The sequence below is a fragment of the Zophobas morio genome, unplaced genomic scaffold (assembly GCF_036711695.1).
Source record: "Zophobas morio isolate AGI-343-1 ecotype UQ-CSIRO unplaced genomic scaffold, CSIRO_AGI_Zmor_V1 ptg000040l, whole genome shotgun sequence".
NCBI lineage: Eukaryota > Metazoa > Arthropoda > Insecta > Coleoptera > Tenebrionidae > Zophobas > Zophobas morio.
In genome coordinates, this window is record NW_026972145.1 from 4,867,314 (window position 1) to 4,885,619 (window position 18,306).

Consider the following 18,306-nt stretch of genomic DNA (forward strand, 5'->3'; position numbering starts at 1 on the left):
CAAATTTGACAATGAGCCTACCTGTTTATTAATTTCGTGCAGTTGCACAATTGTGAGGTTAGGAGTGCCAAACTCCTAGTTCTAGTCGATCTAGTGCGAAATTTAGGCAAGAAAACTCACACAATTCATACTTAGTCCCTAATGTAACACGACAATTTCAGGCGCCCCTAATGTCCACCTTGGAATATCGCGAAACATTCTCAACACGTGGAAAATCCTCGTGGAAAAACGTCCACACTTGCAAACTATGCCCCTACTTCACAACTTCCCTCTTCTTCATGGTGAACCACGTGAGACAACACCGGTCGCCCCCGGAAAAATTCACCTGTTCGAACGCCAAAATCGAACCCTTCCACTGCAAAAACTGCGACTTTAAAACCGAACTAACAATTGTGTTCAAACAACACATCGATAAACATCACCTGAAAACAAAACCCAACGACTTCCACATACAAAACTACGTTTGCGACAACTGTAACTTCGACACAAATCTCTCACTAAAGTGGCTTCAGCATACTTCAGCATGCTCGAACGAAAATCGCTTCAAGCAAGCCAACGGAAAAGGTTGGTTTTACTGTCCGAATTGCTCATACAGGGCGAAATTCAACAACAATTTAAAGCGGCACATGAAACAAGATGCTTGTGTTGAAACCAAATCGGAACGCAATTCAAATCGCCACGTTAAGTGCTACGAATGCGAACATTGTCCGTTCAAAACCACGAACAAAGCGTCTTTTAAGAGACACATCCTCACGAAACACTTAGAGGCGGAGAAAATTAAGTGGTTCGAATGCAACAATTGCCCATTCAAGACGAAACGGATGGCGCATTTGAAAAAACACGTCGTCGCGCGACATCTAAACAAGGAAGAAATCAAGTGGTACGAATGTGAAGACTGTCCTTTCATAACCAAGTGTCACGTAAGTCTAAACAAACACGTGAATGTTAAACACCCGAAACAAATAAAACGGTACAAATGTGAGTATTGTTCGTATAAAAGTGACAGTGAAAGTCATTTAGAAAGTCACGTTAAAGTCCATTTGGATATCCAGTCGTACTTGTACAAGTATATACCTCACACCGAAAAAATGAACCTGTATTTGAACAAAATCATGACTGGAAAGAAAAGCAAGTGGCACAAGTGTGAACACTGTCCGTTTAAAACCCAACAGAAAATGAGCCTAAAAAAACACATCAATTGCTTACACTTGAAAGGCGAGGATGTTAAATGGTACGAATGCAACGACTGCCCGTTTAGAACTAAACACAAAAACTCGTTAAACTTACACGTGACTGCGAAACATCTAGACGAGGAAAAAATCAAGTGGTACGAGTGCGACAAGTGCCCGTTTAAAACTAAATGGTTGTCGATTTTCAAAAGACACTCGATTTCGTTGCATTTAGACGAGAAAGAAATCGAGTGGTACGAATGCGAAGAGTGCCCTTTCAAAACCAAACACAGGATTAATTTAAACCGACACATAAATCTTAACCATTTAGAAAAACCAGAGTTGTTTGAGTGTGCCAAGTGTCCATATAAAAGTACGATAAAAGTGAATTTGAAAAGACATTTAAAGGTGCATTTGGAAGTCAGGTTGTATCAGTGTGAGTATTGTCCGTATAAGGCGAAACGCAGCGAGGGTTTGAAGCGTCATCTGAACTGTCGACACTTGGTTGGAGACGAAGTCAAGTGGTACCAGTGCGAACACTGTCCCTTCAAAAATAAAAACAAGGCGTCTTTGTATAAACACAAAAAAACTCATGTGTAAGTTGTGTATAAGTAGGGTTTTAGTCTTAATAAAATTGTATGATCCCTAACCTCACTTTATTATAATTGTTGTTATTTCCGGCGAAGAACGATTTACGTCTGGTATAATTTTAGTTCGTTTTGGCTGGAACAAGAATATTCAAGCACTAATCATCACCTAAACTACTCCTGTGTTATTTAAAAAAAAATCGAAACGTCATTTTTGAGGTTAAAATGTGAGGTTAGAACTGCCTCGACGGAATTTAGGTAACCAAAGCTGCATTTGCTTCCTTTAAATAATAATAAGGCGGTTTTAGGCACCAAAATCTATTTTGGAATTCCCCGAACGAGATATGTATCGAAGGAAACACAAATTCGTCTGCGGAGACGCCAAACTTGAACTATTTTACTGCAAAAACTGCGATTTTAAAACAGAATTAACGATTCTGTTCAGACAACACACCAATAAACACGTATTCAGAGACGATTTCCCAGGCGACGATTTCCACATCAGGACCTACGTTTGCGACAAATGCGACTTCGAAACTAATTTCTTGATAAAGTGGCGCCAACACACTTCAGCGTGCACAGGACAGAAAACCAAAACTAAAGCCAAATTCAAACGTAAAAAGCGGCACGCGTGCAACCAGTGTCCGTACAAATGTTCAGGTAAAACAGCCTTAAGAATCCACATTAACATGATCCATCTAGATGCTGAAAACGCCGAATGGCACCGGTGCGACAAATGCGCTTTTAAAACTAGATCCAAAAGTAATTTAAATAAACACTTAAATAACGTGCACGGGAATGAAGACGAAGTCAAGAGGTACAAATGTCCCAAATGTCCGTATAAAAATAAAAGAAAAGATCTGTTAAAAGCGCATATCACCGTCCACCATTTAGACACCAAATCGTTTCAGTGTAAATATTGCCCATTTCAAACTAAACTGGAAAACTACTTAAAAGATCACATAAACTATCGACATTCAGACGGAAACCGTGTTAAATGGTACGAATGCAACCAGTGTCCGTTCAAAACTAGGTACAGCAGTTCTTTGAAGACACACGAGGTTACTCAACACTCAAACGGAAAAACGATTAAGTGTTACGAATGCGTGGATTGCCAATTCAAAAGTAAGACCTCGTCGCATTTAAAACGTCACGTGGTTTCTCGGCATTTGGATGAAGACAAGATTAAGTGGTACGAATGCGCGGAGTGTCCTTTCAGAGCCAAACAGAAAGCCAATTTAAAAAGACACATAGATCTTCGGCATCGAAAAAAACCAGAATGGTACGAATGTGACAATTGTTCGTATAAAAGTAACAGTAAAATTCGGTTCAAAAAGCACGTGAAGGTCCATCTGGAGATCAAGTCGCATCAGTGTGAGTATTGTTCATACAAGGCGAAGCGCAGCGGTGATTTAAGGCGCCATGTGAACTGCAAACATTTGGTTGGGGCCGATGTAGTATGGTATAAATGTGATCACTGTTCGTACAAAAATAAAAATCAGTCGTCTTATTACACACACAAAAAAATGCATCTGTAGGTTAATTTATTTCAATAAAATTTTGAATATTTAAACTTCTGGTGTTTTATCTGTTCAAAAATTAAAAGACGTCTCAAGCGGAAACAATGTCTATGGGATTTTGAATTGAGGTTAGGTTGAATGTGGTTTTCGAGGTTGGGGTAACAAAATATTCTTTCTTAGTGTGATAAAACTGTTTTAGGGGGCCGAAATGTCACCCTTAGACTATCCATGGAAAAACATCCACAACTGCCAACTGTGTCCCTATTTTACAACTTCGCCCTTTTTTATGGTGAACCACTTGAGGCACCACCGACCAAGTCTGGAACAATTTAGGTGCTCAAACGCCACAATTGAACCTTATTTCTGCAAAGACTGCGATTTTAAAACAGACCTAACGATTGAGTTCAAACAACACATTAACAAAAATCATGGTTTTAAACCAGAACCCAGAGATCTTCAAAGTCTGAGATTTCCAAAAGAGCATTTCTGCGTGCAGTGCTCCTACAAAACTAACCTCAAAAAATATTTACAACGACACATCGCAAACTGTCACTCCAAAAAACGCTACGAATGCTCCAACTGTCCATATAAAAGTAGATATAAACAAGCGTTACGAATCCACGTGAATCAAACTCATTTAGCTGAACAAGAAAGTGAATGGCACAAGTGCGACAAGTGTCCTTTCAAAACTAGAGCCAAAAGTTACTTAAGAAACCACATAAACTACTTGCACTTGAACGAACAAGAAGCTAAGTGGCACCAGTGCAGACACTGTCCCTTCAGAACTAGATATAAAACATCGTTAAATGCGCACGTAACTGTGAAACATGTAGACGAAGAACGAATCAAGTGGCACAAATGTGAAAATTGCCCCTTCAAGACTAAACTACCGTCGAGTTTAAAAAGTCACGTAACTTCCAAACACTTGCACGAAACTGAAGTTAAGTGGTACGAATGTGTCAGCTGTTGTTATAAAAGTAAACGAAAAAGTCAATTAAAAATGCACGTGACCGCCCACCACTCAGATATTAAGTCGCTCCAGTGCAACTATTGCCCGTATACCACTAAACTGGAAAGCTATTTAAAAGATCACTTAAACAAGCGCCACTCAAGCGAAACTGATGGTAAATGGTTTAAATGCGACCAGTGTCAATTCAAAACCACACGTAAATCGGGTTTAAAAACCCATATAAACCTTCACCATTTGAAAGAACACGACGCTGAATGGCATGCATGTGAAAAGTGTCGGTTTAAAACCCGGTTAAAAAACACTCTAAACAAACATATAAAGGTATTTCACGAGGTTAAATGGTACGAATGCGGTGAGTGTCCATTCAAAACCAAGTATGAAACGTCTTTGAAGACACACATAAACGCGAAACATCTACCTGAAGAAAAAATTAAATGGTACGAATGTAAAAATTGCCCGTTTAAGACTAAACGGGCGTGGGATTTAAAAAACCACGTAATTTCGCGACACTTGGATGATAATGAAGTTCAGTGGCACGAATGCGAAGAGTGTTCTTTCAAAACTAAGCTTCTTGAAAATTTGAAGAAGCACACGAATCGTAATCACTCGAAACGACCAGAATGGTATGAGTGTGCGAATTGTTCGTATAAAGGTAGAACGAAAAATAGTTTAAAAAGCCATGTAAGGGTCCATTTGGAGGTAAAGTCGTTTCAGTGCGAATTTTGTCCATATAAGGCGAAACACAACGAGTACTTGAAGCGGCACATAAATAACCACCATTTGGATGGAGCGTATGTTACATGGTTCGAGTGCGAACGCTGTCCTTATAGAAGTAAAAACAGAGCGTCTTTGTATAAACACACAAAAAAAATACATGTGTAGATTTTTTCTGTTAAATAAAGTGTGGATGTGTATAGTTGGTTGCCTATCACGTCACGTTTTGTCAATGCACAAACACGATCTTTACACTGTTGTTTTAGTAATAACAGTAGTAAATACGTGCTACGCTTTATTTTTTGTGAAAATACAGTGCTTAAATGTAATAATAATACACGTAAGTAACGTGGAATGCCCAATGAGCACACCTGTTCTTTGTCAATTTTTGAGGTTATGTTGACCCGACATGTTTCAGATTTATGAAGAAATTTGTAATAATTTGTGGACGATGAAGCGATAAAAGTAGAGTAGACCTCGTAACGTAATTAAAAGTCCAAAATAGAGTGTGAAGCCCCCCAATAACGATTAATGTCAGTAGGTCAACTTCATTAATTTTTTTAGAAAAATGTCAACTTTCGAATACTCTGAAGCTCCTGGAGCATGGGGAACTTCATCATGGAACGAAGCCAACAACTGCAAACTCTTACCCTACTTTACTACGTCATTTTTCGCTTGCGGGAACGTCGAAGTCGAACTATATTACTGCAACAGTTGCGATTTTAAAACCGAATTACGGATTTTGTTCAAACAACACATTAACAAAAATCACGGAATTAAAAGAGAGTTTGGAACCGATTTGGGGGACTTCCACGTACAAAAGTACGTTTGCGACAAGTGCCACTTTGAAACAAATTTCTCGCTAAAGTGGCTTCAGCACACTTTAAGTTGCACGAAAGAAAATCTTCCAAGTGTGAGTCCTGTGAAAGACTACGCCGCTTTGAAGGAAACTATTACGATCCAATCGATACTCGGAGATTATGTAAAAGACAAATTGGTTAAACTATATCCTTGTGACAAGTGTTCATACAAAACTAAATGGAAAGCGGCGCTAAGAATGCACACAAAACGCGTCCATTTAGCCGAACAAGACATCGAATGGTACGCCTGTGAAAAGTGTAAGTTTAGAACCAAATTCAAGAATAGCTTCAAAAGACATATAAGTTTTTTTCACTTGAACGAAGAAGAGGTCAACTGGTACGAATGCAAAAAGTGTCCGTTTAAAACTAGGTACAAAACGTCTTTGAAAACGCACCTAGACGCTAAACACCCGGTTGAAGAAAACATCAAGTGGTATCACTGTGAGAATTGCCCGTTTAAAACTAGACAGGCGTCGTATTTGAAAAATCACATGATTTGTCAGCACACGGACGAGAAAGACGTCAAGTGGTACGAGTGTGAGAAGTGCCCTTATAGAACTACGTTTAGCTCGAATTTGAGGAAGCACGTGAATGTTAATCATGCAGAGAATGAGCAGTGGTTTGAATGCACGCAGTGCTCGTATAGAAATCGAACGAAGTATAATTTAAAGAAGCACTTGAAAGTTCATGTGGAGGTTAGTGCGTATCAGTGCGAGTTTTGTCCGTATACGGCGAAACGCAGCGGTGGGTTGAAGTGTCACATCAATAACCACCATTTGGATGAGTCGGAAGCTAGATGGTACCAGTGTGAGTACTGTCCGTACAAGATTAAGAATAGGTCGTCTTTGACCAAACACAGGAAGAAGCATAAGTTTGGTTTAAATTTGGTGCAGTAGGGTTAGGGATTGGTGTCAGCGCTTTGTTTTACATGATTTATATTTTGTGGCTATCTTTTGATTAAAATTTTAAAGAAAAAGAATCCAGGACGTTTTTTTTTTTTATGTCGACAAAACTGATAATGTTGACCCTCCACGTTTTTGTAATGTCACTGGTTGGTACAATTTTTGAGGTTAGAAATGTTACAGGTTTGTAAACAAATTTCTAAATGAAATTGCTAGATAGGCAACCAGATATACTCTAGTGCACAAAAAATTGAGGTTATGTACAGTGAAAACGTTGCAAGTTTGTTAGAACAAATATTTAAATAATTTCTGTTTGAAAATTAGTAATAGTTTTAACTGTGCCGTAAGTTTTGGGTAAGAAAATCTCCAACATTATTCAGTAGTGTGATAAAACGGTTTTAGGTGGCTGAAATGTCAACTTTGGAATACTCCGAAGCACTCTCAACCTATGGAAGATCTTCCCGGAAAAACGTCCACAACTGTAAACAATGCCCCTATTTTACCACAACGCTTTTTCTTATGTTCAACCACGTCAGACAACACCGCTCATCTCCCCAAAAATTTAAATGCGAAAACGCCAAAATTGAACCTTATTACTGCAAAGACTGCAACTTTAAAACTGATCTCACGATTCTGTTCAAACAACACATCGACACTAACCACGGCTTTAAGCAAGAATCAGGAGACGATTCATCAAGTCTGGACTTGGTTATCGAAAACTACGTTTGTGAAAATTGCGACTTTGCAACAAATTTCTCGTTAAAGTGGTTTCAGCATACTTCGCGATGTACCAGAGAGAAAGCTAAAAGGTGTTCGTGTAAAAAGGACTGCAAATGGTACGAATGTGGACACTGTCCATACAAAACCACATTTAAACACAAACTGAAAAGACACCAAAATTCGCTCCACTTGAGTGGACAAGACGCTAAATGGTACGAATGCAACAACTGCCATTTCAAAACCAAACACAAATCATCTCTAGAGTTTCACACAGTTGCAAAACACCCAAATCTACAAGAACAATTCAAAACCTACAAATGCAAAAGTTGCAAATTTGAAACCAAGCACGTTTCGAATTTACGAAGACACGTAATTTCCGTACATTTGGATGAAATTGACATTAAGTGGTACGAATGCCAACAGTGTTCTTTCAGAGCTAAACTTCGCTATAATTTAACCGAGCACATGAAACGCGACCATTCGAAAAAGTCGGAATGGTATAAATGTGCGAAATGTTCATACAAAAGCAAAATGAAACCGAATTTAAAGAGTCATTTGAAGGTGCATTTGGAAAGAAAACCGTTTCAGTGCGAATATTGTCCATTTAGGACGAAATACAGCGGCAGCTTAACCGACCATAAAAATAACTGTCATTTGGATGGAACTGGCGCTAAATGGTTTGAGTGCGAACACTGCACCTACAAAAGCAAAAGTCGGTCAACTTTTTATAAACACAGAAAAAAACATTGTAGATGAGAACACCTGTTCATTATACCCACTTGACGTTCCTGTTGTGTCAACACTGTCATTATTTGAGGTTATGTGTTCGAAAACGTGTTGATTTAACCGTAATAAACTAATTTTTAAACAATTTAGCGGCCCCTCTTTCTTGATTTAACAACAAAATCAACGAAAACAGCGTAATTCGTTGTTCCAAAAATACAAATGTCATGTTTGACGTAAAAATGTTAGGTTAGGTGTCATTCAGGTAATCAAATTGGATTTGCATCCCCAGTATAATCGGACGCTTTTAGGCCCCAAAATGTCGATTTTGGAGTATTCTGAAGCATCCACGACGTGGCGAAAATCATGGAAAAATTGCCACAACTGCACACTGTGTCCCTACTTTACAAATTCGTTTTTCTTGATGGTAAACCACGTGAGACGACACCGTTCCACTCTAGAAAAATTCGACTGTGGACACCCAGTTGAAACGTACCATTGTAAAGACTGCGACTTTAAAACCGAACTAACGATTTTATTCAAACAACACATTAACAAAAATCACGGTTTTAAAACCGAATCTAGAGAGGACTTTAACTTAGAAAACTACGTTTGTGACAAGTGCCACTTTGAAACAAATTTCTCGTTAAAGTGGCTTCGGCATGCTTTAACTTGCACAAGAATTGAACAGAATGCCACTAATAGTTGCGATTTCGAGCCACCTAAAGACTTACACTTGTACTATTACTGCAGTTATTGTTCCTACAAATCTAGAACTAAAAAAAATTTAAAATTCCACGTGAGAGCTCTCCATTTAAACGAGCGCTACGCCTGCACCAAGTGTCCATTTAAAAGTCGATATAAAACACCTCTAAAACGACACATAAATGAAAACCATTTCGTTGAAAAATGGTACGAGTGTGACAAATGCCCATTACGAACGAAATACAAAACATCTTTGGCGACCCACTTAATTGTAAAACACTCAGATGATGAGAAAATTAAGTGGTACGAATGCGAACAGTGTCCTTTCAGAGCCAAATTTCGCCATAAATTGAAGACGCACATGAAACGTGAACATTCAAAAATTCCGAATTGGTTTGAATGTGGGAAATGTTCATACAAAACTAAAACGAAGCCGAATTTAGACAGTCATTTACGGGTGCATTTGGAAACCAAACCCTATCAGTGCGAATATTGTCCATTTAAAACGAAATACGGTGGCAGCTTAGCCGATCATAAAAATAACTGTCATTTGGATGGAACTGGCGCTAAATGGTTCGAGTGCGAACACTGCACCTACAAAAGCAAAAGTCGGTCAGCGCTTTATAAACACAGAAAGAAACATGTGTAGGTTTTAATAAATGTAACGTTTTTTAAAAAATACACCAAATTGTGAATGAGAACACCTGTTCATTGTACTCCTTGACCTTGTTCTGTCATTAGTTGTTTGACGTTTTGAGGTTATGTACTCAAATAGGTTTATATAAATTATGAAGTATTGTTTTAATAATCAGACGGTTTTAGGCAACAAAATGTCGATTTTGGAATATTCGGAAGCTTCTGCAGCAAGAAAAAACGTCCACAGATGTAAACTGTGCCCCTATTTTACAACTTCGCTTTTCTTGTTGGTAAACCACGTGAGACGACACCGATCCTTGGAAAAATTCGATTGTGGACACCCAATTGAAAAGTACTATTGTAAAGACTGCGGTTTTACAACTGAACTAACGATTCTGTTGAAACAACACATCAACAAACGTCACCGTTTTAAAACAGAATATAGAGACATAGAAAAGTACGTTTGTGAGAACTGCCACTTCCGAACAGATATCACAGTACAGTGGCGTTGGCATGCTTCAATTTGCACAGGAGTGAACCAGAATAGTTTCGATTTTGAGCCACCCGAAGACACACATTTATATTATCATTGTACTAATTGTTCATACAAAGCTAGAACGAAAACAAAATTAAAACTTCACATGAGAGAACTGCACTTAAACGAGCGGTATGCATGCAACAAGTGTCCATTTAAAACTAGATGTAAAAAACCGTTAACAAAACACATAAAAGAAAACCACTCGGATGGACAATGGTATGAATGTGAACATTGTCCGTTCAGAACAAAGTATAAAACATCTTTAGTGTCCCACCTACGTATGAAACACTTAAATGACGAGAAAATTAAGTGGTACGAATGCGAAAAGTGCCCATACAAAGTCAAACAAAAATCTTATTTGAAAAAACACATCATTTCCATCCACTTGAACGAAGAAGAGCTTAAATGGTACGAATGCAAAGAGTGTCCATATAAAGGTAAATTTGAAACGTCTTTAAGAAAGCACGTCAATCGAATCCATCGAAACCAACAAGACGGGAAATGGCACAAGTGTGAAAAGTGCGCGTTCAAAACCAGGCTCAAATCGAATTTAGAAAAACACATTAATTGCTTTCATTTGAATGAGAAAGTCGTTAAGAGGCACGAATGTAACGAGTGTCCTTTCAGAAGTATGCATAAACTGTTTTTGGAGAGGCACATGACTGCAGTACATGGAATCGAATTGTTATAAGTGCTAAATGTGTATATTTTTTTAAACAATAAATAATTGACAGGAATTTTTTTATTTACATTCGGTTGGTAACAGTTTTCCGGAACGTTCTGATTGGTTGATTCAATTTGTGAGGTTATGTCAGTCGAAAATTGCATTTTTGCGAAGAAATTGTAATTTTTAAGGTACTAAGATTGTATTGTTGGCTCTAGTGTAATAAAACGGTTTTAGGAGGCCACAATGTCGACTTTGGAATATTCGAAAGCACTGGTTACTCGGACAAGATCTTCATGGAAAAACGTCCACAACTGCAAACTGTGCCCCTATTTTACAACATCAATTTTGTGTATGGTGAACCACGTGAGGCGACATCGCTCATCTCTGGAAAAATTTACATGCTCCGAAGCCAAAATCGAAGCGTATTATTGTAAAGACTGCGATTTTAAATCGACACTAACGATCGAGTTCAAACAACACATTAGCAAAAATCACGGTCTTAAGGAGGATTTGTCGAGTGAGAACTTCACCATTCGACACTACGTTTGCGAAAAGTGCGACTTTCGGACAAATTTCTTGATAAAGTGGCGTCAACACACTTCAGCATGCATAGAAACGAAAAAAAAATTGACTTGTCTGAACGAGAAAATCACTGACGAAATACGTTGGTACCACTGTACGGAATGCCCTTTCAAAACTAAAGCAAAAAAAAGTGTAAAAAACCACATGAATTCATTTCACTTACAAGGAGACGATGTTAAATGGTACGAATGCAAACAGTGTCCGTTCAGAACTAAGCATAGAAAATCTATGCAGAGGCACCTAGCCGTGAAACATCTAGACGAAGAAAAAATTAAATGGCACGAATGTGAAAAGTGCCCGTTTAAATGTAAAGACGCATCGAATTTTAAAAAACATGTAGTGTCTCGACATTTATCGGCGGAAGACGTTAAGTGGTACGAGTGTACCAACTGTCTATACAAAAGTAAAAGAAAAAATAATTTGAAAGAGCATATAACCCTTCGACATTTAGATATCGACTATATGAAATCGTTTCAGTGTGAATTGTGTCCGTATGAGGCTAAGTTGAAACGATATTTAACCGAGCACATGAACAGTCACCACTCAGACGGAAAGAAGTTTAAGTGGTACAAATGCGACCAGTGTTCTTATAAAACTAGGTATGAAACGGCGTTAGAAATCCATATAAAAGTCGTCCATTTAAAAAAACAAAGTGTGGAATGGTTGGAATGCAAGGAGTGTTCGTACAGAGCTAAACACAATTTGTCTTTACAGAAGCACATGGTTGTTAATCATTCGGGAAAAACGGAGTGGTATGAATGTGCGAAGTGTCCGTATAAAAGTAATATAAAAAATAATTTAAAAGGGCACGTAAAGGCCCATTTGGATATTAGGTCGTATCAGTGTGAATATTGTCCATACAGGGCGAAGCGCGGTGGTCATTTAAAGCGTCATATAGAAAACCGGCATTTGAATGAAGTGGTATAAGTGTATTTATAACTTTTTATCTAATTTTGTCGTTATTTATCGAATAATAAAAGATCTGTCATCGTCTGTCAAATTCCTGTCAAAAGTTCTACCAACCCAGTCAGTGAAAAACCCTAGACAGCTGCTGTGAACGTGGACAACATACAAAAATACCGTCGTTCCCTAACTTTTAACGTTTATTCCTGAAGGTGTCTCAATTGGAGTAGAAACAGACACCAACTACAAACAGGAAAGCCCACCCAAAACGAAAAATTGTAGCAGAAGTTGAAGAAAAATTTTGAGGTTATGTCTATGACAGTTTCAATTTTTTAACTGGGTTTCAACAAGTTTTGGGTAAAAAGAATGCCGCATTCTTTCACTGTGTAATAAAACGGTTTTAGGCACCCCAAACGTCAATGGAATATTCAGCAGCACGGTCAAGATCTTCCAGAAAAATAATTCATAACTGTAAACTGTGTCCGTATTTTACAACATCACTTTTTCTTATGAACAACCACGTGAAGCGCCACCGTTCATCATTGGAACGTTTCAAATGTGAAAACGAGATTGAGCCCTATTATTGTAAAGACTGCGATTTTAAATCGGAACTATCGATTGTGTTCAAACGACACATCGATGAATATCACGGTTTTAAAAGAGAATCTGGGGGTGAGGATTTCCACATACCAGTCTACGTTTGCGAAAAATGCGACTTTGAAACGTATTTGTCATTAATGTGGCTTCGGCACACTTCAACCTGCACCGGAAAGCAACTAAATCATCAGACAGACGAACCAAGTTGGTATTACTGTTCAGAATGTCCCTATAAAAGTAACGTCAAAAGGAATTTGAAAATTCACGTAACAGAGCTCCATTTAGATAAACGGTACGCATGTGACAAGTGTCCCTATAAAAGTACGCGTAAAGAATGTCTAAAAAAGCACGTAAATCGTATCCATTTAGACGATGAAGACGCCGAATGGTACAAATGTGACCAATGCCCGTTTAAAACCAGAGCACGATGTAATTTGAAAAACCACATAAATGGGTTACACTTGGACGACAAAGAGGTTAGGTGGTACGAATGCAAACAGTGTCCGTTCAAAAGCAAGTACGAAAAATCGGTGCGGGCACACATAACCGCGAAACATCTAGACGAAGAAAAAGTTAAGTGGTATCAGTGTGAACATTGTCCATTTAAAAGTAAGTGGTTGTTGAATTTAAAAAAGCACGTAATTTCGCTGCATTTGGACGATAACGAAGTTAAGTGGTACGAGTGTACAGAGTGTTCTTTCAAAGCTAAATTTCCTGAAAATCTACGGAAACATATACATTGTGCGCATTCACAAACGACGAAACTGTTTGAATGTGCGCATTGTTCGTATAAAAGTAAAACGAAAAAGAATTTTAACAGGCATGTGAATGTTCACTTGGAGGTTAAATCGTTCGAGTGTGAATATTGTCCATATAAGGGTAAACGCAGCGAGGATTTAAAGTTTCATATGAATTCCAAACATTTGGATGGAGAGGATGTTAAGTGGTACAAGTGCGAACACTGTCCTTACAAAGCGAAAAATAAAACATCGTTTTATCTACATAGAAAAAAACATGTATAACAACATTTTGTATAATATGTTTTGTATTTTGAGTAAAATTTGAAAAAACATTAATTTTTTTTTATTTCCTAGTTGACCCTCACGTTTTTGTGATGTCATTGGTTGATTCAATCAATGTTTGAGGTTATGTGTATCGAAAATGTAGCAAGCTTGTAAACAACATAAACAAAATTTTAAATAATTTCTCAGTTCATTTAAACAAAATCTATCTAAAGCAAAGTGAGTACATTGGAATGGAGCATCATCCTTTTTTCAAAAACCAGAAACATGAATCGTGACGTAAAAATGTGAGGTTAGCACGAAGTGTCAAATACCACAGAGTGGAGACAAGACGATAGTCTTGAACGAGATTTAGGTAAATAAGACTTCAATTTCTTCCCTGGTGTAATAAAACGACTTTAGGCAACCAAAATGTCGACTTTGGATTATTCAGAAGTCCGTCATTGAAAAACGTCCACTCTGCCCCATGATGAACCACGTGAGACAACACCACTCATCTTTGGAAAAATTCATCTGTGAAAACGCCAAAATCGAACCGTTTTATTGTAAAAACTGCGATTTTAAAACCGAACTAACAATTTTCTTCAAACAACACATCAATAAAAATCATGGTATTAAAAGAGAACCGGGGGACGATTTATCAGGTCAGGACTTCTGTGTACAACACTACGTTTGCGAAAAATGCGACTTTGAAACAAATTCCGCGTTAAAGTGGCTTCAGCATACTTCGGCTTGTTCAGAAAATACAAAAAACGAGAGTGTCACTGAGGAAATACTTTGGTATTACTGTTCCGAATGTGGGTACAAAACTAAATCCAAAAGTAACTTAAGGCGGCATATAAAAAACCTCCATTTGAAGAGTTCGGTCCATTCAGATGAACACGACCGTGATTGGTACAAATGTGAAAAGTGCCCGTTCAAAACTAGGTATAAACATTCTTTGAAGACACACGTGAATTCGAAGCATTCAGACGAAGAAAAAATTAAGTGGTATCAGTGCGAAAAGTGTCCATATAAAACTAAATTGGAAGCTAGTTTAAGAGGTCACGTAAATTGTTTACATTTGAACGAAGAAGACGTTAAGTGGTACGAATGCAAAGAGTGTCCATTCCGATCCAAGTACAAAACGTCTTTAAAAATACACGTAACTGTGCAACATCTAGACGAAGAAAAAGTCAAGTGGTATGAATGCGAACAGTGTCCTTATAAAAGTAAGTTGAGAGACCACTTAAGAAGGCACATGAATTGCATCCATTTAGACGAATGGCACAAGTGTGACAAGTGCCAGTTCAAAACCAAATTAAAATCTAGTTTAAAAAGACACATAAACGCCTTACATTTGACTGAAGAAGACGGTAAGTGGTACAAATGCGACCAGTGTCCGTATAAAAGTACGTGCAAAGCACCTTTAAGAGACCACATAAATCGAACACATTTGGATGAACAAGACGTTGAATGGTACAACTGTGACAAGTGTTCGTTCAAAACCAAAATAAAAGCCAGTTTAAAACGACACATACATTGCTTACACTTGAACGAAGGAGACGTTAAGTGGTACGAATGCGACGAGTGTCCATTCAAAACCAAGTATAAACCAAACTTGAAGAATCACGTAGATGCGAAACATCAAGACAAAGAAAAAGTCAAGTGGTATGAATGTAAACATTGCCCGTTTAAGACTAAACGGGTATGGGCTTTGAACAATCACGTGATTTGTCGACACTTGGACGAGAAAGAAGTCAAGTGGTACAAATGCGAAGAGTGTTCGTACAAAACTAAAGTAAAGAAGTATTTAAAAAATCATGTCAAAGTTCATTTGAATGTTAGCTAGTATCAGTGCGAGGAAGATTTTGTAGTTTTTGAGTCTAAATAAAGTAATAAAGTAAATTTTCCGTGTGTTTTAGTAACATTTTAAACTCTAACTTGTTGAGATTGTATACGTGAAACAGAGAAACTACAAACAATCCCGCCATAATTGCAAAATCGATATTTTCTTCCAAAAATGTACCATTGTAACCAAGTTTTAAGTTTCTTGTTGTGAAAAGATGGCTATGTATATTACGAAAACAAAAACGCAAAATATAAGCCACACCCACCTGCCCTATCTCAATTCTGACGATTTTTTTTTCTACGAGAAATTACCATGTGAAATATGTTCTTTAGTAATCGTGTTATCCAAAGAAAACGAAAAGAGAAGCTCCACCCATCCATCTCGATCTCAAACGTGATGAATTTTTCATTCGTTGTCAGACCGAGGGGCGGAGCTTAACTGCAAAATCGATATTTCGCTGTACAAATTTACCAATGTTGTCTCTAGCAGGAGTATGTTATTTTATACAATTTAAAACCCCTTTACTATATACAATGTTGAAGTGACGTCATCACAAGAAAATGTATTAAGTGAAATTTCGAAAATTTTGTTGAAAATTGATAGGAAATTGGAGTTATTTTGCATATTTTTGAACATTTCAAAGGACGATTCTGGAAGAATCATTGGAGTTATCGAAGAAATGAAAACGGATATGACTTCTGCGGCCCGAAATCTACAAGAAAATGTATTAAGTGAAATTTCGAAAATTTTGTTGAAAGTTGATGGGAAATTGGGGTTTTATTTTGTATATTTTTGAATATTTCGAAGTAAGATTCTGTAAAAACCAAGTGGGGTCGCGGTAGGTAAAGTCAGGTCAGATGCATGAAATAACAAATAAATTTTATAGCAAATAGTATAACAAAAAAAATACGATTAGCGTTTTTTTTTTTTTACTTTTTTTATTAGACTGTTCTAGATTCTATTATTAACCTCCAGTCCCACTCGACAGAAGAACATAACTAGCCCCGCCCACCCACCCTGCCTCTTTTTCAGTGATCGATTTTATTCGATCTGAATCAAATAAATGACCTTATACTTAACAGAAGTAAAATTAGTCCTTAGAAATAGAAGAGGGGGAGGCTAGGACTTACTAAGATAAGGCTGATTTTGGCAAATCAAATACCTTCCAAAAAAACAGGAGGGTGGGTGGGCGGGGCTAATATTTGATAATATTTTGACAGTTTTGACATTTTCGACTATTTTTCTAAGTAGAAGAGGGAAAGTCACGGTAGGTCGAGTCAGGTCAGATGCATGAAATAACAAATAAATTTTATAGCAAATAGTATAACAAAAAAAATACGGTTAGCGTTTTTTTTTTACTTTTTTTTATCAGAACTAGAACTAGAATTCTAACTATTATTAGTTTGCAGTCCCACTCGACAGAAGAACATAACTAGCCCCGCCCACCCACCCTGCCTCTTTTTCAGTGATTGATTTTATTCGATCTGAATCAAATAAATGACCTTATACTTAACAGAAGTAAAATTAGTCCTTAGAAATAGAAGAGGGGGGAGGCTAGTACTTACTAAGATAAGGCTGATTTTGGCAAATCAAATACCTTCCAAAAAAACAGAGGGTGGGTGGGCGGGGCTAATATTTGATAATATTTTGACAGTTTTGACATTTTCGACTATTTTTCTAACTAGAAGAGGGAAAGTCACGGTAGGTCGAGTCAGGTCAGATGCATGAAATAACAAATAAATTTTATAGCAAATAGTATAACAAAAAAAAATACGGTTAGCGTTTTTTTTACTTTTTTTATCAGAACTAGAACTAGAATTCTAACTATTATTAATTTGCAGTCCCACTCGACAGAAGAACACAACTAGCCCCGCCCACCCACCCTGCCTCTTTTTCAGTGATCGATTTTATTCGATCTGAATCAAATAAATGACCTTATACTTAACAGAAGTAAAATTAGTCCTTAGAAATAGAAGAGGGGGGAGGCTAGTACTTACTAAGAAAAGGCTGATTTTGGCAAATCAAATACCTTCCAAAAAAAACAGAGGGTGGGTGGGCGGGGCTAATATTTGATAAGATAAAACTGATTTTGACACTTTTGACATTTTCGACTATTTTTCTAACTAGAAGAGGTCAGGTCACGGTTAGTCAAGTCAGGTCAGATGCATGAAATAACAAATAAATTTTATAGCAAATAGTATAACAAAAAAAATACGGTCAGCGTTTTTTTTACTTTTTTTATCAGAACTAGAACTAGAATTCTAACTATTATTAGTTTGCAGTCCCACTCGACAGAAGAACATAACTAGCCCCGCCCACCCACCCTGCCTCTTTTTCAGTGATCGATTTTATCCGATCTGAATCAAATAAATGACCTTATACTTAACAGAAGTAAAATTTGTCCTTAGAAATAGAAGAGGGGGGAGGCTAGTACTTACTAAGATAAGGCTGATTTTGGCAAATCAAATACCTTCCAAAAAAACAGAGGGTGGGTGGGCGGGGCTAATATTTGATAAGATAAAACTGATTTTGACACTTTTGACATTTTCGACTATTTTTCTAACTAGAAGAAGTGAGGTCACGGTAGGTAAAGTCAGGTCAGATGCATGAAATAACAAATAAATTTTATAGCAAATAGTATAACAAAAAAATACGATTAG

At 37.4% G+C, this 18,306-nt stretch overlaps 9 protein-coding genes and 1 long non-coding RNA gene across 11 annotated transcripts; 9 read left to right on the top strand and 1 right to left on the bottom strand.

Moving 5' to 3' along the window:
- Positions 1-3: 3 nt before the first annotated feature.
- On the top strand, positions 4-1,818 carry LOC135140666 (zinc finger protein 845-like). Its single transcript, XM_064071309.1, has 2 exons — positions 4-106; positions 162-1,818. Exon 2 carries the CDS (start codon positions 171-173, stop codon positions 1,767-1,769), a length of 1,599 nt encoding a protein of 532 aa, XP_063927379.1. The 5' UTR covers positions 4-106; positions 162-170; the 3' UTR covers positions 1,770-1,818.
- A 282-nt stretch (positions 1,819-2,100) lies between these two features.
- Positions 2,101-3,184, top strand: LOC135140344 (zinc finger Y-chromosomal protein 2-like). Its single transcript, XM_064070836.1, has 2 exons — positions 2,101-3,130; positions 3,174-3,184. The coding sequence occupies exons 1-2, from the start codon at positions 2,101-2,103 to the stop codon at positions 3,182-3,184; spliced, it is 1,041 nt and encodes a 346-aa protein (XP_063926906.1).
- A 99-nt stretch (positions 3,185-3,283) lies between these two features.
- LOC135140676 (uncharacterized) lies at positions 3,284-3,702 on the bottom strand. Its single transcript, XR_010282283.1, has 2 exons — positions 3,668-3,702; positions 3,284-3,595 (listed from the first exon to the last, which is right to left on the bottom strand). It is a non-coding gene; the product is annotated as an uncharacterized LOC135140676 (long non-coding RNA).
- LOC135140665 (zinc finger protein 142-like) lies at positions 3,485-6,799 on the top strand. Of its 2 annotated transcripts, none has more exons than XR_010282280.1 (2): positions 3,485-5,300; positions 5,379-6,799. XR_010282280.1 is itself a non-coding variant. In XM_064071308.1 (2 exons), the coding sequence occupies exon 2, from the start codon at positions 5,529-5,531 to the stop codon at positions 6,714-6,716; it is 1,188 nt and encodes a 395-aa protein (XP_063927378.1). In that variant the 5' UTR covers positions 3,838-5,300; positions 5,379-5,528; the 3' UTR covers positions 6,717-6,799. The 2 variants fall into 2 exon arrangements, 1 of the variants encoding a protein (XP_063927378.1); XM_064071308.1 differs by having other exon boundaries at positions 3,838-5,300.
- A 146-nt stretch (positions 6,800-6,945) lies between these two features.
- Positions 6,946-10,786, top strand: LOC135140543 (zinc finger protein 43-like). The gene is made up of 3 exons (XM_064071138.1): positions 6,946-7,002; positions 7,125-8,430; positions 8,477-10,786. The coding sequence occupies exon 2, from the start codon at positions 7,134-7,136 to the stop codon at positions 8,196-8,198; it is 1,065 nt and encodes a 354-aa protein (XP_063927208.1). The 5' UTR covers positions 6,946-7,002; positions 7,125-7,133; the 3' UTR covers positions 8,199-8,430; positions 8,477-10,786.
- LOC135140345 (zinc finger protein 37-like) lies at positions 8,485-9,519 on the top strand. The gene has a single exon (XM_064070837.1). The coding sequence runs from the start codon at positions 8,485-8,487 to the stop codon at positions 9,517-9,519; it is 1,035 nt and encodes a 344-aa protein (XP_063926907.1).
- LOC135140346 (zinc finger protein 711-like) lies at positions 10,148-10,735 on the top strand. Its single transcript, XM_064070838.1, has one exon. The coding sequence runs from the start codon at positions 10,148-10,150 to the stop codon at positions 10,733-10,735; it is 588 nt and encodes a 195-aa protein (XP_063926908.1).
- Positions 10,787-10,854: 68 nt separating the features above from the next.
- On the top strand, positions 10,855-13,865 carry LOC135140564 (zinc finger protein 711-like). The gene is made up of 3 exons (XM_064071168.1): positions 10,855-10,899; positions 10,946-12,553; positions 12,601-13,865. Exon 2 carries the CDS (start codon positions 10,955-10,957, stop codon positions 12,218-12,220), a length of 1,266 nt encoding a protein of 421 aa, XP_063927238.1. The 5' UTR covers positions 10,855-10,899; positions 10,946-10,954; the 3' UTR covers positions 12,221-12,553; positions 12,601-13,865.
- On the top strand, positions 12,706-13,815 carry LOC135140348 (zinc finger Y-chromosomal protein-like). The gene has a single exon (XM_064070839.1). The coding sequence runs from the start codon at positions 12,706-12,708 to the stop codon at positions 13,813-13,815; it is 1,110 nt and encodes a 369-aa protein (XP_063926909.1).
- A 52-nt stretch (positions 13,866-13,917) lies between the features above and the next one.
- Positions 13,918-15,702, top strand: LOC135140670 (zinc finger protein 142-like). The gene is made up of 2 exons (XM_064071315.1): positions 13,918-14,170; positions 14,218-15,702. The coding sequence occupies exon 2, from the start codon at positions 14,282-14,284 to the stop codon at positions 15,644-15,646; it is 1,365 nt and encodes a 454-aa protein (XP_063927385.1). The 5' UTR covers positions 13,918-14,170; positions 14,218-14,281; the 3' UTR covers positions 15,647-15,702.
- The last annotated feature ends 2,604 nt before the right edge of the window (positions 15,703-18,306 follow it).